The 23,599-nt window shown below is 37.0% G+C and overlaps 1 protein-coding gene and 1 long non-coding RNA gene across 3 annotated transcripts in view; one reads left to right on the forward strand and one right to left on the reverse strand.

Annotated features, from left to right (window-relative positions):
* KIFBP (kinesin family binding protein) overlaps positions 1-23,599 on the reverse strand; it is a 39,620-nt gene that overhangs the window by 9,667 nt on the left and 6,354 nt on the right. Inside the window, exons 2-5 of one of the 2 annotated variants that reach the window (XM_057736493.1) lie at positions 22,847-22,945; positions 11,059-11,138; positions 10,580-10,763; positions 7,919-8,003 (exon numbers count right to left, since the gene is read on the reverse strand). In XM_057736493.1, coding sequence (XP_057592476.1) covers positions 7,919-8,003; positions 10,580-10,763; positions 11,059-11,138; positions 22,847-22,945 — 448 coding nt within the window. The remainder of the gene's footprint in view (positions 1-7,918; positions 8,004-10,579; positions 10,764-11,058; positions 11,139-22,846; positions 22,946-23,599) is intronic. The other variant, XM_057736492.1, reaches the window with a different exon arrangement.
* LOC130853974 (uncharacterized) lies at positions 189-2,302 on the forward strand. The gene is made up of 3 exons (XR_009053934.1): positions 189-205; positions 1,704-1,750; positions 2,277-2,302. It is a non-coding gene; the product is annotated as an uncharacterized LOC130853974 (long non-coding RNA).

Below are 23,599 nucleotides of genomic sequence, written 5' to 3' on the forward strand. Positions count from 1 at the left end.
TAATAATGAAGATTTACTTTTCACTTTGCAAGGAAACATCTTCACCCCTATTAAGAATGCATACCTTAGGTATTTCAAGCATCTTATTAGAAACCAACACCCATTATCATGATGTTCAGACTTGTTCCCAGACTTAACAATGTAGGTTTGATTTTTTTTATTATCTGTCCTGAGCCTTCCCAAGGGTGCAGAAATCAAAGATCAGGTGAGTGGTCATTTAGCTCAAGCAGCGGAGTTGTGAGTTACATAGGCTTGGAATGGTCTGCTTGGGTTTAAATGCCAGCTTTGTCCCTAACTATCTATGTGACATGGGGCAAGTTGTTGAACCACTCTGTGCTCAGTTTCCCCATCTGTAAAGTGCAGATAATAACAGTGACTGTCTGATAGTGTTGCTATAAGGATTTAATAAGATGATACCCATGAAGAACTGAGGTACATGTGGGTGATTAACACCATTATTAATCAAATTAGATTAATAAAAGGATTTCTCATACAGGTTTTTAGAATACTTTAAGATATGATTCTATAATTCATGTCTACATGGATTTCTTTTTTTTTCTTTTCATTATGGTTTATTACAGGACGTTGAATAGAGTTCCCTGCGCTATGCAACAGGACCTTGCTTTTCTACATTCTATATATAATAGATTGCATCTGCTAGTCCCAAACTCCTAATCCAACCTTCCCCAACCAGTCCCCATCAGCAACCCCAAGTCTATACATGAATTCTTTTATTTTAAGAATTTTATTGAGATATAATTGACATACAATAAACTACATATATTTAAAGTGTACAATTTGATTTTTTTTTCTTATTAGTAATGTATATATGGCAATCCCAATATCCCAATTCATCCCCCGCCCCCAACCCTCCCCTCTTTCCCCACTTGGTGTCCATATGTTTCTTCTCTACATCTGTGTCTCCATTTCTGCCTTGCAAACTGGTTGATCTGTACCATTTTTCTATATTCTGCATATATGTGTTAATATACGATATTTTTCTCTTTCTGACTCACTTCACTCTGTATGACAGTCTCTAGGTCCATCCATGTCTCTACAAATGACCCAATTTCATTCCTTTTTATGGCTGAGTAATGTTCCATTGTATGTATGTACCACATCTTCTTTATCCATTCATCTGTTGATGGACATTTAGGTTGCTTCCATGACCTGGCTATTGTAAACAGTGCTGCAATGAACATTGGGGTGCATATGTCTTTTTGAATTATGGTGTTCTCTGGGTATATGCCCCATAGTGGGAGTGCTGGGTCATATGGTAATTCCATTTTTAGTTTTTTAAGGAACCTCCATACCGTTCTCCATAGTGGCTGTATCAATTTATATTTCCAACAGTGCAAGAGGGTTCCCTTTTCTCGACACCCTCTCCAGCATTTATTGCTTGTAGATTTTCTGATGATGCCCATTGTAACTGGTGTGAGGTGATACCTCATTGTAGTTTTGATTTGCATGTCTCTAATAATTAGCGATGTTGAGCATCGTTCCATGTCCCTCTTGGCCATCTGTATGTCCTCTTTGGAGAAATGCCTATTTAGGTCTTCTGCTCATTTTTTGATTGGGTTGTTTTTTTTGATATTGAGCTGCCATGAACTGGTTATATATTTTGGAGATTAATCCTTTGTCTGTTGATTCCTTTGACAATATTTTCTCCCATTCTGAGGGCTAACTTTTCATCTTGTTTGCAGTTTCCTTTGCTGTACAAAAGTGTTTAATATACATGGATTCTTAAGAGGTAGGTGGTTGAAAGCAGTTTCCTTGAATTGTTTAAACATTTGCTCTTATCACTTTGCCTATGCTATGATCTCTGCAAATGAAGAAATAGTGTTGAGCAAAGTTAGCAAAGCTCCTAACCAAGTTGTCAAATTCCAATTTAGCAGAATCCAAAGTGAAGTGGATTTTTCATGAATTAAAAGCAGTCCAGAATGGAAAACATCACCCAAAATAACGTTCAGAATGATGGAGGTGATTTAATGAAGGGTCAAATATTTCATTTTGTAATGAGTCCCATGTCTAGTTTTACAAAAATATTGTTACATCTGTGGAAGGAATTTCTTTTTGCAAAGAACGATTTTTTAATTTTTCATGGTTTAAATTATTTTGGTTTTCACTAGAATTTTTAACAAAAATCCTTCATAACACAAAGTAACATTTTCAGTCATCATGTTAGATTTAATGCAATATTGCTACTAATCTGTGTACTTTCCTTTGCCTTTGTAATCTTCCTTTTCCATCAACACGGGTGTGACACCAATGTCAAGTACGGCAGGCACTGCCCAGCTCTACAGGGAGAGAATCAAGTTGCTCGCCTCCCAAGCAAAATGGAAGCACAGCAGTGATGTAAGTCACCAGTCAGTTGGATAGTCTCCTTTAGATGAACATTCAGTTCCATAGAAAAAGTGGTTTTTAATCCCAACAGTAAAACTTTCTACCTGGATTCTCTTATTAGGAAACAATGCATAGCTCATTCTCATTGTTCATGGTAGTTATGTTCTACAAAGTTGCTGTGAACAGTGAATTAGAGAATCCTAAAACATCATTCCTAGGGGAAACACATGATTCAGTTCCGATGAGCTTCTGGTCATAATATTTTCATCAACTGATCAATATATAACCTTATTTTACATGTGTTTCTGTTTAAAGACACCTTATTTAATATATTAATTGCTGACTTATTAACACTGAATTCATGGCCAATAGCACTGTAGCTTGTGCCTGAATGAAGCTTATCTAACACTGTATTTTCTCCAGAAGGCACATACCAGCCTGCATGTGCTTAGGAACACTAGATACCACCTCAGCACTACACCTGGGAGTCATTTTAAACAGTGAAATCACCAACAAAATTCAAAAAAATGTGAAAAATGTGGCACTAAATAATTTAGACCACAAAAAGTATACTTGTTTACAGTAATGTGCACCTAAAGTGCCTCAAATCCTTTGCTGTCTGCAAATGACAACACAAGAGCCTCGAGTACTGATTTTGGGGGTTACAAGTAAATCATGACAAATTCAAAAATGGTATCTACAAATAATGAGGACTGACTGTACTTTGGAACCTGCACTTAGATGTGAAGTCCTTGATCTTTCCTTTTCAGAAATAGCTTATGGATCTGGGTAACTGCCTTCCTCAAGGTTTGGAAGCAAAAGTTACTGGATTGATACCTTACTAAAGTGTGCTCAGAGGTCCTGTGTGGGCATATTACCGATTTTAATTTTTTGAATGTTTATTTGGAGTATAGTTAATTAACAATGTTGTGTTAGTTTCAGGTATACAGCAAAGTAATTCAGTTATATATATACATGTATCCTTTTTCAAATTCTTTTCCCATTTAGGTTATTACAAAACATTGAGCAGAGTTCCCTGTACTATAGAGTAGGTCCTTGTAGGTAACCTATTTTAAGTTTAGCAGTGTATACATGTCAATCTCAAACTCCCAATCTATCCCTTCCCCCCACCCTTCCCCTGGTAACCATAAATTACTCTGTGAGTCTGTAAAGAAGTTCATTTGTATCACCTTCTTTAGATTCTGCATATAAGTCATATCATAGGATATCTGTCTTCCTCCATCTTATTTCACTTAGTATGATAATCTCCAGGTCCATCCATCTTGTTGCAAATGGTATTTCTTTTTAACAGCTGAGTGATATTCCATTGTATATGTGTACCACATCTTTATCCATTCAGCTGTTGATGGACATTTAGGTTGCTTCCATGTCTTGGCTACTATAAACAGCACTGTGATGAACACTGGGGTGCATGTATCCTTTCTAACCATGATTTTCTCCAGATATATGCCCAGGAGTGGGACTGCTGGATGATAGGATAGCTCTATTTTTAGTTCCTTAAGAAACCTCCATACTGTGCTCCACAGTAGCCGTATCAATTTACATTCCCACGAACAGTGTAAGAGGGTTCCCTTTTCTCCACACCCCCTCCAGCATTTACTGTTTGTAGACTTTTTGTTGATGGCCATTCTGACCACTGTGAGGTAGTACCTCACTGCAGTTTTGATTTGCATTTCTCTAATGATTAGTGATGTTGAGCATCTTTTCATGTGCCTAATGGCCATCTGTATTTCTTCTCTGGAGAAATGTCTATTTAGGTCTTCTGCCCATTTTTCAATTGGGTTGTTTGTTTTTTGTTGAATTGTGTGAGCTGTTTATATATTTTGGAAATTAAGCCTCTGGTTGCATCATTTGCAAACATTTTCTGTGGGTTGTCTTTGTTTTGTTGTGCAAAAGCTTTTGAGTTTAATTAGGTCCCATTTGTTTATTTTTATTTTTATTTCCATCACTCTAGGATTTGGATCGAAAAAGATCTTGCTGCCTATTTACAACAGCCAAGACATGGAAGCAACCTAAATGTCCATCAACAGATGAATGGATAAAGATGTGGTACACATATACAACGGAATTTACTCAGTCACAAAAAGGCATGAAATTGGGACATTTGTAGAGACATGGATGGACCTAGAGACTGTCATACAGAGTGAAGTGAGCCAGAAAGAGAAACAAATATCATATATTAACACATATATGCAGAATATAGAAAAATGGTACAAATCAACCAGTTTGCAAGGCAGAAACAGAGACACAGATATAGAGAACAAATATATGGACACCAAGTGGGGAAAGCAGTGGGAGCTGGGGTGGAATGAATTGGGAGATTGAGATTCCCATATATATATTACTAATAAGAAAAATATCATTGTACACTTTAAATACATGCAGTTTATTATATGTCAATTGTATCTCAATAAAAGTTCTTTAAAAAAAAAAAGTGGGGGAAAAAAAAAGAGAAAGATCTTGCTGCAATTTATGTCAAACAGTGTTCTGCCTATATTTTCCTCTAAGAGTTTTATAGTATCTGGTTTTACATTTAGGTCTTTAAACCATTTTGCATTTTTTTTTAAATTTTTTATTGGCGCATAGTTGCTTTACAATGTTGTGTTAGTTTTTTGCCGTACAGCAAAGTGAATCAGTCATACGAATACATATATCCAGTCTTTTTTATATTTCCTTCCCATTTAGGTCACCACAGAGCACTGAGTAGAGTTCCCTGTGCTATATAGTGGGTTCTCATTAGTTATCTACTTTAAGCATTTTAAAAGTCTTTGTATTGGACAGATGAATGGATAAAGAAGATGTGGTGCATATATACAACAGAATATTACTCAGCCATTAAAAAGAATGAAATAATGCCATTTGCAGCAAGATGGATGGACCTGGAGATTATCATACTAAGTGAAGTAAGTCAGATGGAAAAAGACAATGATATGATATTGCTTAAAAAATGATACAAATGGGCTTCCTAGGTGGCGCAGTGGTTGAGAATCCGCCTGCTAATACAGGGGACACGGGTTCGATCCCTGCTCCACGAAGATTCCACATGCTGCGGAGCAACTAAGCTCATGCACCACAACCACTGAGCCTGTGCTTTAAAGCCCGTGAGCCACAACTATTGAGACCATGTGCTGCAACTACTGAAGCCCAAGTGCCTAGAGCCCATGCTCCGCAACGAGAAGCCATGGCAATGAGGAGCCCACGCACCGCAACTAAAAAGAAAGCCCGCACACAGCAAAAAAAGACCCAACACAGCCAATAAAATTAATTAATTAATTAAAAACAAACAAACAAACAAAAAACGATACAAATGAACTTACCAAACAGAAACAGAAACAGAATCACAGATTTAGAGAATGAGCTTATGGTTACCAGGCAGGAAGGGTAGGGGAAGGGATAGATTGGGATGGACATGTACACAATGCTATACATTTAAGATAGGTTACCTACAAGGCCCTACTCTACAGCCCAGGGAACTCTGCTCAATATTCTATAATAACCTAAATGGGAAAAGAATTTGAAAAAGGATACATGTATAACTAAATCATGCTGCTGTACACCTGAAACTAATATAATATTGTCAATCAACTATATTCCAATATAAAATAATTTTAAGGGACTTCTCTGGTTAAGACTCTGCACTTCCAATTCAAGGGATGTGGGTTCGATCCCTGATTGGGAACTAAGATCCCATATGCAGTATGGCCAAGATATAAACATTAAAAATTTTTTAATTTTAAAAATAAAAATAAATTTAAAAAAATAATTCCAGAAAGTTCCAAAAAGCAGAACTTGAATTTGCCACATGCTGCCCATTATTTACATAGCATTTACACTGTATTTGGTATTATAAGTATTGTAGAGATGATTTAACGTATACAAGAGGATATTCGTTGGTTATATGCAAATACTATGACATTTTATATAAGGGACTGGAGCATCCATAGATTTTTGGTATCCATGGGGGGTCCTGGAACCAATCTCCTGTGGCTACCAAGGGATGACTATACCCAGAAGTAGAATTGCTAGATTATATATAGCTCTATTTTTAATTTCTTGAGGAACCTCCAAACAGTTTTTCATTGTGGCTACATCAATTTACAATCTTACCATATGCACATGGATCCCCATTTCTCTGCATCTTCACCAACACTTGTTATTTCTTGTCTTTTTGATAACAGCAAATCTAATAGGTGTGAGGTGATAGCTCAATGTAGTTTTGATTTGCTCAAATACACATGTTAACTGTGATTTATAAAACTAAATGCCACACTATAATTAAACTAGATCTCTGGACACATCACATATATAATATTCCAACCAAAAATGTATAATCTGAATCTTAGTGTGAGGAAACAGCAAACACCAATTGGTGGAAAATCTATGAAATAGCTGACCTATATTTTTTCAAACATGTCTGTGATGAAAGAAAGGCTGAGGAACTATTCAAGATTAAAGATGATTAAAGAGATGTGACAACTACTATGGAGAATAGTATGGAGGTTCCTTAAAAAACTAAACATAGAACTACCATATGACCCAGCAATCCCACTACTGGACATATATCCAGAGAAAATGATAATTCGAAACAATATACACACCTCAGTGTTCATTGCAGCACTACTTATAATAGCCAGGACATGGAAGCATCCATCAACAGAGGAATGGATAAAAAAGATGTGGTATATATATACAATGGAATATTACTCAGCCATAACAAAGAATGAAATAATGCCATTTGCAGCAACGTGGATGGACCAACAGATTGTCACACTGAGTGAAGTAAGTCAGAGAAAGACAAATATCATATGATATCGCTTATATGTAGAATCTAAAAAAAAAATGGTACAAATGAACTTATTTACAAAACAGATAGCATTGCAGCTGTAGAAAATAAACTTACGGTTACTGGGGGGTAAGGGGGGAGGGATAAATTGGGATATTGGGATTGACATATATACACTACTTTATATAAAATAGATAGCTAATAAGGACCTTCTGTATGGCACAGGGAACTCTTCTCAGTACTCTGTAATGGCCTATACGGGAAAAGAATCTAAAAAAAAGTGGATATATGTGTATGTATAACTGAGTTTGCTGTACTGCAGAAACTAAACAACGTAAATCAACTATACTCCAATAAAAGTTTAAAAAAGAGATGTGACAACTAAATGCAATCTTGAACTGGATACTCTGGTACTAGAGAAACTGTTATAAAGGACATTATGGGGACAGCTACTATATATGAATTATAGATAAAAGAACTGTATCACAGTTACATTTCCTATTCTATGATTATGAAAAAAAAATTCTTATTTTTAGGAAAAACACTGAAGTATTAGGAGGTAAAGGAGCCTAATGTATGCAAATCTTCTCTCAAATGGTTCAGAAAGAAAAATAAAATGTGACTGCCAATGAGGCAAATACTAAAAATTGGTAAATTTAGAAGGGCATATGATAGTTCTTTGTTCTGTTCTTGAATCTTCTAAAGTTTAACATGGTTTCAAAATAAAGATTTTAAAAAGCTATACAATGAAACATTCTCACATAAACTTACTGTCTTCTGTGGTTCGGATCTTTCCAGTTTGACCAAAAATGACATTAGCAGCTGATAAACAGTGCCTGGCCTCCATAAAGCATTGCTGTTAAGGAAATAAGAATAAATTCAATTATCACAAAACCTTATTTGCAATAGGTACTTGCATCAAGTCTTAATATGGGAAAAGCTACAAATCAGGTAAAAACCACTAGTAAGGAGACCCAGTAAACTAAACAAGAAGGTATATAAGACATATTTTAGTATTATCTGGTTAAAAAACTACCTTAAAGATTAACATAACAATACCCCCAAACTCTTTAATAATCCAAACTGGCGGAAAAACAACTGATGATTCAAAGTTAGCTCTCCTCCAGTAATCAATCAGCATACAAGAATGGCTATCATCCTAGTCTCAAAGTGTCTCACAGTCCTTTTAGTTTCAGTCTAAATAGCCAAAGTTCCATGTATGATCAATTTTAGACCATTTACATTCTGTCAGAGGACTTGAAGATTTAATCTTTCTTCGGTTTAGAGGTCCCTTTTACATCCTACCATTTAAAGGCAAACAGTATAAATTTTGAGAGAGATTCCTGTCTCCTAAAATCTTTGGAATTTACATATAATGAGGCTTCCCATCAAGTCTGGAAGTCCACAGATTTCCACAGATGAACTCTAATGGAACTGCTTTACCAACAAAGTTGAAGGCTTCATAACTCAAACCTGGGCATGGTAAACGTCTCAAACAACTTGGAAAAGATCTCCTCATTACTTAAACACTTTACATTTGTCATGTAAGTCACAGGACTACTCAGCAGAAGTACAAAGTCCAACTTTTAGTTGGAAGTCACCCTCGTTAAGTATGTCTATCTCATATTTGTAATACTGCTTTTGCTAAGAGGATTTTTAATGATTGACTATGACTTTAAAATCTTGGCATTAAATGTATCTCCCCATTATGGCAAATTCAGAAGCCATCTTGAGAATAGCTGGGTACCACTGCAGTATTAGCTCAGCAGTATCTATAGATCAAAATGTTGGTGTTAAACCTCAAACCAAAAGAAAGTTACAGTTTACATGAAGAAGTTTTCACTGTTGCTCTATGATCCCTTACTCATCATCATCACCTCGGCTTTGTCCAGACTGACTATCCGAAAGCAGCCACTGTTAGAAAACAGTGAGCGTCCTGTGCCCTCTAGGTGGCTGGTAAATGTGGGACTTTAGCACCTGCAAGGCAGGGACTCACTAAATAACAAAACCTCATGAAACCAGATGAAGATGACAGTGATATAAATGACAATTACATTTTTAAAAAACATGGCTCAAATCTCTTTTTGCAGTATAACTTAGGTAGTTGTAACAAAATTTATAAAACATTTTGGTAAAAAAAAAAAAAAGCACAAAGTAAGGGAGGAACTTGTGAAATTTACTGCATGCTCTACATAAGCAATGCTTAACAACTTTACATTTTTAATTACACTTTAATATCTAGATTTCTTAGTACTGTTAGAATCCGTGGAGTTTTAAATGTTAATTAAAATTACAGCAAATGTGTAATTTTAAAGTTGCTAAACAAAACAGAGGGCCTCTGGAAGCTATTAAAAAAAAAAGGTGCCACGAGCAGAAGCACCAGGTAACGCTTTTTTGATGATCGCAATGAAATGTAGCCATGAGGCTGAGGTTTAACTGAACACTCTGATAAACGCAGTAGCACTACTTACACACTTGATCTCAGACCAAAGTCCTAGAAGCAATGTTGCAGTCACTACAGCCCTTTCTCTCCTGCTAATAGCTTTTCTGCATGAAATTCTGTGGGACAATACTTTAAACATAGGGCGCATTTAAAGAACCAGCACTAACAAAAAACTTAGAAAGGATAAAGGCCCAGTAAGGCTACAGCAGTAGGTAACCAGAGATCTAAGAAGAAACTCTAATAAGCAAAGAATTACCAAAATTTCAGAGAGGCTTGTGAATTAGAAATGCAAACAAAAGTAATTTCTATTACTGAGATACCTTATTGAGAATTAAAAGAAAATCTGGCTGGGAAAGGTGATTTTAAAGTGTTTTAGCATTAAAATTTCTCTTACAGGCTAAAAAATTTAAAAGGTCATTAAGAATATATCAACATGATTCTGAATAATTCTGAAAGCAACTGAGAAGCTCAAATTTGTCCCTGTGTAATACTCCAGAAAAAATATAATGACCTGGAACTCTGGAACTGAGCAGAGATATTCCCAACACTGAAAAAGTACTATAAAGGAGTTAATTCTAAAGAATAACTGAAATGTATCACATGCTTTTATCAAACTCCACATTTAACAGTCAACTTCCTCAGACAAATTCTCAGTTACAAGATTACCACTGCATAAAGTTAAATCTACAAGATAAAATTTGCAATTTAAGGTAACATCTCACTAAAATAGAGATAGCCTGACTGTATCAAAAAAGGAATTGGTCTTAGGCAACATGTAGGACATGATAAAATTAAGATTCAAAAGGATTACTGCAACAAAAGCTACAAACTCTAGTACACTGGCAAACTGGGCTGCATTTTTCTATCTGGTTTACATCATAAAATACAAGCTATCTGTTTTTAAAAGATGACATTTTCAAGGTACTTTTGGTTCTGTTTTTATATACACTATTGGTAACTCTATTAGATAACTACTTTGAGAAGCTTACCTTATTGATGTAGAACTGCGACAAGGTAGCAGCATTAATAGCCCACTCCATAGGATGGTAGGCATTGTGCTCCAGCTGGCGTTTTAGGGTACTATGGCAATAATGGGCAGCCTTCTCAAACATTTCCATATGCTGGTAGACTTGAGCCAGGTAATACAGGTTATGAGTATAAACCTTCTCAAATCTATGAAGGAGAAAACATTTGTGTAACAGTTTGTAATTTATAAGGAACTTTCAAATATATTTATCTTGAGCCTCCCACCAACCCCTTCAGTTGGGTATGATTATTGTATCTATTTAACAGATAAGGAAACTAAGCCCAAGATTTGAACAGGGTAACATATCTAGGAAGTGGCAAATAAAGGTTTTAATCCATGTCAGAATCCAGATTCCATAACTTTTGAGTGCTTTTTTTGAGCAATCATCTCAAACACACTATGTGGAGATACCTGTGAGGGCTGATTTCTAGACCTATTCACCTTTTTGATCTCTCTTGTTCAGCAAGTTTCTCTTCTTCAGGAAGAAAATGCTCAGTAGGATCAAGAGGAGGACTCCCAATCTGCAATTGAAAACAAAACTAAAATTTTACTGTAACCACCAAGCGCCCTCCTCTGGAGGAACTGGAGAAATCAAATTTTAAAATTTTTTAAATTTTTACTTCATTTTTTACTAGTTCACTTTCATATTATCCAAGAAGTAATTTTCTTAACCATAAAATCTGAGTTAAACAAATAAAAGGAGAATGCCTACAAGCTCAGACTTGACAAAATTTTAACTGCTGTTGCAGGTGAACTTCAAATACTCTAATAAAAAAAAAGAAAGAAAGAAAAGTCTACCGTTTTGCTTTTAGAGATATATAATTCTTTAAGTATTATGTCTTAATTTTGTCTGGTAAAGAAAAGCTCTTTTGAAAACCTACATAAGCATGACAAAAAACAAAAATGTATATACATCCTCAGAGTAATATTGTTCTAAACTGACCACTAGTGAAAAATCAAAGTTTTTAATATTTATTCTAATATTTTCTTCTCAGGGGAACAAGAAAAATATATAGAGATTATATTCTTTCAATACAGGGACATTGAAATCAATGATTCCACTGTTTATTGCCTCAGGCAAGTCACCCAATCTCTTGTGCTTATGTTTCCTCATCTATAAAATAAGGATAATAAGTACCTACCTCATAAAGCTGTTATCAGGATTTCAATCAGTAAATACATGTAAATCACATATAATCCCATCTGAGGTCTTCTAAAAAAGCAGAACTACTTAACCATTGCCTCATTCTACTTCTGTGAGGATAGGCTCATCTGCTTCAAACTGAGTTCACTAAACTCCAAAGAGCAAACATGGTTTCCATTAAAAAAAAAAATGTGATTCTGGATGAAACATTAAAAGCATCACAACTTGGGGGCACTTCCCTGGTGGTCTAGTGGGTAAAACTCTGCACTCTCAATGCAGGGGGCCCAGGTTCAATCCCTGGTCGGAGAACTAGATCCTGCATGCATGCCACAACTAAGAAGTCTGCATGCTGCAACTAAGAAGTCCGAATGCTGCAAAGAAGATCCCTCATGCTGCAAAGAAGATCCCGTGTGCTGCAATTAAGACCCAGCACAGCCTAAATAAATAAATAAATATTTAAATTAAAAAAAAAAAAGGCATCACAACTTGGGTCCCTAGAATTCACATAAAGTAAAAATGACTAAGATAGGAAGCAAGGCCCAAAGCAAACACAACAGATAAACTATTCTTCAGAGACCTAAAGAAGTCTGAGGGCTGTTTTGTATGCTTTGCCCTTTCTTGATGAGGGGAATTAATCAATGTATTTTTTTATGTACATACTCCACTGTTATTACTATCACACTTCATATTGTAACACTAACAGTCAAAACAGTCTCTTCTCTTAACTAAAAGAGAGGTATAAGTAAGTACAAAGAGTTTTGCTATGTGTTTTATATTTCCATATTAATACAAGTTTTTAATGAAATATTATAGGTGTTTGTTTTTAAACTAACAATTTCATGTATAAGAGTGTGAGCCTAGGGCTTCCTAGGTGGCGCAGTGGTTAAGAATCCGCCTGCCAATGCAGAGGTCACGGGTTCGATCCCAGCTCCAGGAAGATCCCACCTGCCACGGAGCAACTAAGCCCGTGTGCCAAAAAAAAAAAAAAAAAAAAAAAGAGTGTGAGCCTAAAGTCATGAAAGGCAACTAACATCTCAATCTGGCTTTGTGGTACTCTGCTCCTCTTAGCGCTTTAGGAGGAAAGTTAAAACATCAAGGTAGAAGATCCATGACTTTTAAAATTTTCCAATTTGGGGATATATTCCTTAGGAAAAAAAGTGTTAAGGCCTATAAACACATATTCTAAATGTACACTGTACCCCAATCAAAAAAAATGGGCAGAAGACCTAAACAGACATTTCCCCAAATGGCCAAGAGGCACATGAAACGATGTTCAACGTCACTAATTATTAGAGACATGCAAATCAAAACTACAAATGAGATATCACCTCACACCAGTCAGAATGGCCATCATCAAAAAGTCTACAAACAATAAATGCTGGAGAGGGTGTGGAGAAAAGGAAACCCTCATACACTGTTGGTGAGAATGTAAATTGGTGCAGCCACTATGGAGAACATTATGGAGGTTCCTTAAAAAAACTAAAAATAGAGCTACCATATGATCCAGCAATCCCACTCCTGGGCACATATCTGGAGAAAACCATAAATAAAAAAGATACATGCACCCCAATGTTAATTGCAGCACTATTTACAATAGCCAGGACATGGAAGCAACCTAAATGTTCATCAACAGATGCATGGATAAAGAAGATGTGGGACATATACACAATGGAATTTTACTCAGCCATTAAAAAGAATGAAATAATGCCATCTGCAGCAATATGGATGGACCTGGAGATTATACTAAGTGAAGCAAATCAGACAGAGAAAGACAAATATCATATGAGATAGCTTAAAAAATGATACAAATGAACTTATTTACAAAACAGAAACAGACTCACAGATTTAGAGAATGAATTTATGGTTACCAGCCGGGAAGGGTAGGGGAAGGGATAGACTGGGAGTTTGGGATTGACATGTACACATTGCTATATTTAAAAGAGATAACCACTGGTACGATTTATGTCAGAGAATGTTTTGCCTATGCTCTCTTCTAGAGCCCGCGAGCCACAATTATTGAAGCCCATGTGCCTAGAGCCCAAGCACCACAATAAAGAGTAGCCCCTGCTGTCTGCAACTAGAGAAAGTCTGCGCGCAGCAACAAAGACCCAGTGCAGCCAAAAATAAAATAAATTAAAAATAAATTTAAAGAAAAATAAGTGTGGCAGGCAAGGTTGGCTCACCACCCACTGGCCCTGATCCCTTAAAAAAAAAAAAAAATTATGTGTTGTGGAGTCAGACCATGTATCGATAGGTTGGAATCCCATCTTCACCACCTACTAGTGTGTGGACTTGGGCAAGTCACATAATCTCTTGTGCATCTGTTTCCTTATCTACAAAATAAAGAAAATAAAAATATCTACCTCTTAAATTGTCGTGAGAATTAAATGAGTTAAAATTTGAAAATCACTTATAACAGTGCCAGCAAGTGCTGCTATAAATGTTTGTTAAGTAAATATCAACAAGTGGGAATATATCAAACTTTTAAAAAAACTTCTGCACAGCAAAGGAAACCATCAACAAAATGAAAAGGCAACCTATCAAATGGAAGAAATATGTACAAATCATATATCCAATAAGGGGTTAATATCCAAAATATATAAAGAATTCATACGACTCAACAGCACACACACACACACAAATCTGATTAAAACATGGGGAGAGGCTTCCCTAGTGGCACACTACAACTACTGAGTCCGCATGCTGCAACTACTGAAGCCCAAGCACCTAGAGCCTGTGCTCCTCAACGAGAAGCCACTGCACTGAGAAGCCTCCGCACTGCAACTAAGAGTAGCCCTCACTCGTCACCATTAGAGAAAGCCTAAGCACAGCAACGAAGATGCAATGCAGCCAAAATAATTAATTAATTAAAACAAAACACACACATGGACAGAAGATCTGAATAGACATTTTTCCAGAGGAGACATACAGATGGCCATCAGACACACGAAAAGGTGCTCAACATCACTAATCATCAGGGAAATGCAAGCCAAAACCACAATGAGATATTATCTCATACCTGTTAGAATGGCTATTATGAAAAACACAAGAAATAACACATGTTGGCAAGGATGTGGAGAAAAGGGAACCCAGCTGCACTGCTGGTTGGAATGCAAATTGGTGCAGCCACTATAGAAAACAATTGGAGATTCCTCAAAAAATTAAAAATAGAACTAGCATGTGATCCATCAGTTCCACTTCTGGTTATTTACCCAAAGGAAACAAAAACACTAACTTGAAAAGGTATCTGCACCCCATGTTTACTGCAGCATTATTTACAATAGCCAAACATGGAAACAACTTAGTGTCCATCAATGGATGAGTGGATACAGAAAATGTGGTGTATGTATGTGTGTACACACACACACACAATGGAGTATTATTCAGCCATAAAAAAAAAAAAAAAAAGGAGGGCTTCCTAGGTGGTGCAGTGGTTAAGAGTCCGCCTGCCAATGCAGGGGACAAGGGTTCGATCCCTGCTCCAGGAGGATCCCACATGCTGTGGAGCAACTAAGCCCGTGTGCCACAACTATTGAGCCTGAGCTTTAGAGCCCATGAGCCACAACTATTGAGCCCATGTGCTGCAACTACTGAAGCCCACACGCCTAGAGCCCATGCTCTGCAACAAGAGAAGCCATGGCAATGAAGAGCCTGCACACCACAACGAAGAGTAGCCCCCGCTCACCGCAACTAAAGAAAGCCCGCACACAGCAACAAAGACCCAACACAGCCAATAAAATAAATAAATTTTTTTAAAAAGTCATAAAAAAAAAAGAAAAAAAGGGAAATCTTGCCATTTGCAACATGGATGGACCTTGAGGGTATTATGCAAAGTGAAATAAGTCAGACAAGGAAAGACAAATACTACCAGTGATTGCACGGTGTGGGATTTTAAAACAAACCAACCAGCCTCATAGATACACAGAGCACGTTAGATTTCTGGTTGCCAGAAGCAAGGGGTTGGGGGGTGGTCCAAAAGAGCAAACGAAGGCAGTCAAAAGATACAAACTTCCAGTCATAAAATAAGTCCTGGGGATATAATGTATAGCACGGTGACTATAGTTAATAATTCTGTATGATCCAGCAATCCCACCCCTGGGCATATATCTGGAGAAAACCATAATTCAAAAAAATACAGGCACCCCAATGTTTACTGCACTACTTAAAATAGCCAAGACATGGAAGCAACCTAAATGCCCATCAACAAATGAATGGATACAGAAGATGTGGCATATATATACAATGGAATATTACTCAGCTATAAAAAGGGATGAGATGGAGCTATATGTAATGAGGTGGATAGAACTACAATCTGTCATACAGAGTGAAGTAAGTCAGAAAGAGAAGGACAAATATTGTATGCTAACTCACATATACGGAATCTAAAAATGGTACTGATGAACTCAGTGACAAGAACAAGGATGCAGATACAGAATGGACTGGAGAACTCGAGGTATGGGAGGGGGCGGGGGGTGAAGGGGAAACTGAGAAGAAGCGAGAGAGTAGCACAGACATATATATACTACCAACTGTAAAATAGTCAGTGGGAAGTTGTTGTATAACAAAGGGAGTCCAACTCGAGGATGGAAGATGCCTTAGAGGACTTGGGCAGGGAGGGTGGGGGGGACTCGAGGGTGGGGGAGTCAAGGAAGGGAGGGAATACGGGGATATGTGTATAAAAATAGATGATTGAACCTGGTGTACCCCCAAAAAAATAAAAAATAAATAAAAATTAAAATAAATAAATAAATAAATAAATAAAACCTAAAATAAGTAAACTCTAAAAAAAATAAATAAATAAGTCATGGGGATATAATGTATAGCATGGTGACTATAGTTAATAATTCTGTATGATCCAGCAATCCCACCCCGGGCATATATCTGGAGAAAACCATAATTCAAAAAAATACAGGCACCCCAATGTTTACTGCACTACTTAAAATAGCCAAGACATGGACGCAACCTAAATGTCCACTGACAGATAAATGGATAAACAAGATGTGGTACATATATACAATGGAATATTACTCAGCCATAAAAAAAGAACAAAATAATGCCATCTGTAGCAACATGGATGGACCTACAGATTGTCATACTGAGTGAAATAAGTCAGACAGAGAAAGAGAAATATGATATCACTTATATGTGGAATCTAAAAAAAGGGTACAAGGGACTTCCCTGGTGGTCCAGTGGTTAAGACTCTGCACATCCACTGCAGGGGGCATGGGTTCAATCTCTGGTCAGGGAACTAAAATCCCACATGCCACGGGGAAAAAAAAAGGGGGCACAAATGAACTTATCTACGAGACAAAAATAGAGTTACAGATGTAGAAAACAAACACGGTTATCAGGGGTAAGCAGCGGGGAGGGATAAATTGGAAGATTGGGACTGACATATACACACTACTATATATAAAATAGATAACTAATAAGGACCTACTGTAGAGCACAGGGAACTCTACTCAATACTCTGTAATGGCCTATATGGGAAAAGAATCTAAAAAAGAGTGGATAGGGGCTTCCCTGGTGGCACAATGGTTAAGAATCCACCTGCTAACGCAGGGGACAGGGGTTCAAGCCCTGGTGTGGGAAGATCCCACATGCTGTGGAGCAACTAAGCCCATGAGCCACAACTACTGAGCCCATGTGCCACAACTACTGAAGTCCATACATACCTAGAGCCCACGCTCTGCAACAAGCGAAGCCACTTCAATGACAAGCCTGCGCACTGCAATGAACAGTAGCCCCTGTTCACTGCAACTAGAGAAAGACCGTGCCCAGCAACCAAGACCCAATGCAGCCAAAAAATAAATTAAATAAAAAAATAAGAGTGGATATATGCATACGTATAACTGATTCACTTTGCTGTACACCTGAAACTAACACAACATTGTAAATCAACTATACTCCAACAAAAAATTTTTTTTAATTCTGTATTGTGTATGTGAAAGTTGCTAAGAGAGCAGCTCTTAAAAGTTCTCATCATAAGAAAAAAATTGTAAATATGTGTGGTGATGAATATTAACTAGACTTACTGTGGTCATCATTTCATAATATATACACATATTGAATCTGTTGTACACCTTAAACTAATATATTGTCATGTCAATTATAACTCAATTTAAAAACATTTAACATAAAAGAGCAAACAAATTAGCAAGAAAACAAATTTGAGTAAATAAATGTAAAAAGGCATGAACACTTTCAAAAGAGAAAATACAGGGCTTCCTAGGTGGCACAGTGGTTAAGAATCCGCCTGCCAATGCAGGGGACACAGGTTCGATCCCTGCTCCAGGAAGATCCCACATGCCACGGAGCAACTAAGCCCGTGTGCCAAAAAAAAAAAAAAAGAGAGAGAGAGAGAAAATACAAATGGAAAATAATATTTTAAAATTAATCTCTTTAATCAAAGAAATTCGAGTTAAAATGAGACCATTTTGCCTGTATTTGCAAAGATTTTTTTAAAGCTATATAAGGAAAAGTTGTGAAGTAGATGAGGACTCTCATACACCAGTGGAGTAAGAATACATTGATAGTCTTTTTGGAAAGCAACTTTATATTTTGTGTCAAATGCTTTTATTTTTTTTTTTCCTTTTAAAAAGAATTTTATTGAGATTTAATTGAAATACAATAAACTGCATATATTTAAAGTGTACAATTTGATATTTTTTTCTTATTGTCAAATGCTTTTAAAATGGTCATCTTCCAAATACTGTATTGTATCCCTTACATGTGTAATCTTAAAAAAATAAAATTAAAAAAAAGGTGAACTCCTAGAAACAGAGAGTAGAATGGTGGCTGCCAGAGGCTGAGGTGATGGGAGAGATGGGGAAATGTTTGGCAAAGGGTACAAATTTCCAGTTATAACATGAATAAGTTCTGGGTATCTAATGTACGGCCTGTTGATTATAGTTAATAATATCGTATTGTATACTCAAAACTTGCTAAGATAGTAAACCTTAAATATCATTACCACAAAAAAAAGCTAATTATGTGAGGTGATGGAGGTGTTAACTAACCCTAATACAGTAATAATTTACAATATATCTGTGAATCAAATCATCACATTGTACATCTTAAACTTACACAGTATGTTTATGTATATGTCAATTATATCTCAAATTGGAAATGAATGAATGTTTAAAATCCCTCTGGCTTATAAGATTGTGTCTCTTTATCACCCCCACCCAAAACCTACTAATAAATAATTCTTCACAACTATAGAGTACATTTTTTTATTATTCTATATTTGAGCAATTTTATGGGGAAAAAGAATCCCTTTAATTCAATAACTATTTAACTACCTTGGAAGGCAGCATGGTAGAGTAGAAAGAACAAGAGTTTGGGGTCAGGCAAACCAGATTTAAATTCTGATTGTGTCACACAATTTATGCTAACCTCACTGAATCAACAAACTCCTTACCTATAAATGGGAATAACAGTACCTCTTTTATAGTGTTGTTGTGAGAATAAAATGTAGCCTGCTTAAGCACTCAATAAATATTAGCTTTTATTAGTTACATCTTCTAAAACTGTTAGTTTTATTAGTTATATCATCTAGTTCACCTTTGCAGGGCCTTACCAGGAAAACTGTTAATACAGTTGTAATCAAGGTGTACATATTATACACATTTTCCATGTACTGATGATCCAAATATTTATCATTTTATTGGTTATATCATATTCTCTTGCTAAGAGAGTATCATAATTATTTAACCATTCTGCAATTATTGGCTGTATAAAGCATATTTTTAGTGACTCTGCATTAACTGCTTTATTATCTGATCCCCATAACGTATGTGTATGGTTGAGACAGGAGGGTTACCCCATCTTACAAATGGGGAATAGGTGGCACAGAAAGTTTGAATTCTTCCAAGTCAGTTAGTTACAACCAAAGTCAAACTAGAAATCTCGGATTTCCTATCTTCAAATTCAGTGACTCCCCACTCTCTTTAGATCTCTCCTTTACCTAGAACTATATTTTATATCTACAGATTTTTTTAAATGACATCCTAACTTCTTCCACCTTTAGGTCAATAATTTATGAAATATTAAAAATATTTTTATTCAGAATTATTACTGACTGATACCAAACAAGTAGAAAACCATATAAGCAATTAAACTTCTCCAACTAAACACTATCTTATATTTTCAAACTGAAACCCTCCATTAAATTCATTCAAGCATTCACACAGTAGTGACACCGTTCTTTTTTTGGTTGATCTGGATGAACAAGGTGGAGTATCATTCCTTATCAAGAAACTGATACCGTTCCAGATGCTGCAGTGAATATAATAGTAAAAATATTCTTGTCAGGCCTTGTCATCCTGGAGCATACATTCTAGTACTGGAGAAGAGTGATAAATAAGATAAATCACTACAATGAATGATACGTTAGTGATAAGTGCAAAGCAAAAAAAAAGCAGGAAAGGGGGACAGGATAGGAAGTGTTGGGGGGGGCGGTTTGCAGTGTTAGCTGAGTAGCCAACGAGTTCTCATTGGATGGGAGACATTTGAGTCAAGATCTGAAAGAAATGAGGGAGTGACCCAGGGAGATATCTAGGGGAAGAGCAGTATTAGCAGAGGAAACAGAGAACTGCAAAGGCCCTGAGTTGGGAGCTTGTTTGGTGTGTTTTAAGAACAAGAAGGCCAGCATAGCTAGAATAGAATGAGACAGGGGAGAATAGTAGATGAAATTAGAGAAGTAATGGTAGGCAGATCACATAATGAACTTGTAGATCTTCAGGGGTCTTTGGAGTCTACTGAATAAGATGGGAAAACCACTGAAAATTTTGAGGAAAGAAGTGATGTGATCTGATTTACCTTTCAACAGGGCTAGAACAGACTGAACGAGGTATGAGAGCAGGAAGACCAACTAGGAGACTACAAGAGATGATGGTGATAGAAGTGGTCTGATTCTAGACATAATTTAAAAGTAAAGCCAACAGAATTTGCTGATATATTAGAGAGCATGAGGAGAAGAGGAGTCTCCAAGGTTTTAGGCCTCAACAACTGAAGAAAGAAGCTGGTATTAACAGCAAGCAAGGTAGGGAGGCGAAAGTTATCAGAAGCTCGATGTTACTAGTTTTAGAGATACCTACCCCATAAAACGTGCAAGTGTCAAATCAGCAGTTGGACAGACAAGTCTGGAATTAGAGAGGTACAGACTGGGGATATAATTTGGGAGTCATTAGCATAGAGATGGTATTTAGAACAAGAGAATGAATGTTTTTGTAAAGAGGAGACGTCCAAACACTGAATTCTGAGTACCTCACCGCTGAGAGGTTGAAGATATAAGGAGGAACCACCAAGGACTGAGAATAAGGAAAAATAGACAAGTGGAAGCTAAATAAAAGAAGTATATTGGGACTTTCCTGGTGGCACAGTGGTTAAGAACCTGCCTGCCAACGCAGGGGACACAGGTTCAATCCCTGGTCCAGGAAGATCCCACATGCTGTGGAGCAACTAAGCCCGTGTGCCACAACCACTGAGCCTGTGCTCTAGGGCCCATGAGCTACAACTACTGAGCCCGTGTGCTGCAACTACTGAAGCCTGTGCCCTAGAGCCTGGAATCTGCAACAAGAGAAGTCACTGCAATAAGAAGCCCGCACAATGCAACAAATAGTAGTCCCTGCTCGCCACAACTAGAGAAAGCCCATGCAGCAACGAAGACCCAATGTAGTCAATAATAAATAAACAAATAAACTTATTAAAAAAAGAGAAGCTTGTCAAGGAAGAGAGACTAATCAACTGAGTCAGAGGCTAGATTGATCAACTATGCCAAATGCTATAGATAGGTCAAATAAGGACTAAGAATTTACTATGAAATTCAGCAACATATAAATCACTGGTGAACTTGATAAGACATTGATTCTTAACCCTGAGTGTGAAAATCCTCAAAATATCTGGTTATTTAAAGAAGTGCTGGGATTTCCCTCGTGGTGCAGTGGTTGAGAATCTGCCTGCCAACGCAGGGGACACAGGTTTGATCCCTGGTCCGGGAAGATCCCACGTGCCGTGGAGCAACTAAGCCTGTGCACAACTACTGAGCCCGCATGCTGCAACTACTGAAGCCAGCGCTCCTAGAGCCAGTGCTCCTCAACAAGAGAAGCCACCCACTGGGAAGCCCTAGTACCACAACGAAGAGTAGCCCTCATTTGCCACAACTAGAGAAAGCATGTGTGCAGCAACGAAGACCCAACGCAGCCAAAAAATAATAACAATAATGGAAGGAAGGAAAGAAGGAAGGGAGGGAAGAAGGGAGGAAGGAAGGGAAGGAGGGAAAGAAGTGCTACATATAGCCTCAAAAAAAATTACTAAATCCATTTTAATTTTAGAAGACTACCAAATGGGACTTCTCTGGTGATGCAGTGGTTAAGAATCTGCCTGCCAATGCAGGGGACACAGGTTTGATCCCTGGTCCGGGAAGATCCTACATGCCACAGAGCAACTAAGCCCATACTTAGTTGAGAACCAGTGCCTACAATATTTCAGATACTTTGCTTAAGTAGTTGTTTGCTTTCCTTTAAGCACTGCTATCCTCAGTAGAAATAAAAATAAAAATTTTAGATTATAAATGAAAATATGCAAATATCAGTATTTTAGGATATTAGGATAATATTCCTTACACAATTATATTTGGATTAAGGCTGGCATTAGACCTTATCCAAGGGTTATTTTTAAGAACCCTAAAGTCTTTAATATAAAATAATTTCAGGTATTAGGTGACCACCTAGACAGCTCTATAGAGAGGTCCCAGAGTATACGGAAAAGTCACATTCTAACATTATGAGTGAGGAATTCTTAACGTCAATTCTTGACTAGTTTCAATCAAAGATTAAAATTTAAGGACTTCCCTGGTGGTCCAGAGGTTAAGACTCCGTGCTACCAATGCAGGGGGCCCGGGTTCAATCACTGGTCAGGGAACTAAATCCTGCATGCCACAACTAAAAGATACCACGACACAGCTAAAAGATTCCACACGCCGCAATGAAGATCCCACGTGCCACAACTAAAATCCAGTGCAGCCAAATAAATAAATATATTTTTAAAAAAAGATTAAAATTTATCTGACATGTAACATACCTCTTTCATATACTGATTATATAGAGCTTCTGATGATTCTAGATAAGCTTGTGCAGTTTCAATTTCTTCTCTTTCAGACCACAAGATACCCAGGTTATTCTGGAAAATAAAAAGAAATAATGACTATAAATCTTCCAATAAAATATTTTCATAGTTTCAAAGTCAATATTTAGCTATCAAATAGTATCAATACTAGAGTTTGATTAACAATGAATTATTCATAATACTATTGTCCTTATGTCATAGGAGGCAGCTACTAAGATGGATTCCCCAAAGATTCCTGCCTCCTGCTGTTAATGCCCTTTTATATAATCTCTTCCCCTTAAGTCTGGGCTGGATTTAGTGACTTGCTTCTAACAAACAGAATATGGCAAAAGTGATAGAAGGTCTCTTACAACATCAGGTTACAACACACTGTGGTTCCATTTTGGGTGCTCCCTCTTGCTTGTTCTCTCTGAGGGATGCCAAATTCTGAGCCACCCTATGGATAGACTCACATGGCAAGGAACTGAGGGAGGTCAACAGCCAGCAAGGAATCGAGGCCCTCAAACCAACAGCCTAAGGAACTGAATCCTGCCGACAACTGCATGAGTGAGCTTGGAAGCAGATTCTCCCCAAGTTGAGCCTTCAAGTGCAGCCCCAAGCAAGCCAACAATCTGATGAGAGACCTTGAGCCAGAAGCAACTAGCTAAGCCATACCTGATTTCTGTTATAATAAAAGTTTGTTTCAAGCTGCTAAATTTGGGGGTACAA

The sequence above is a fragment of the Hippopotamus amphibius genome, chromosome 5 (assembly GCF_030028045.1).
Source record: "Hippopotamus amphibius kiboko isolate mHipAmp2 chromosome 5, mHipAmp2.hap2, whole genome shotgun sequence".
Taxonomy (NCBI): Eukaryota; Metazoa; Chordata; class Mammalia; order Artiodactyla; family Hippopotamidae; genus Hippopotamus; species Hippopotamus amphibius.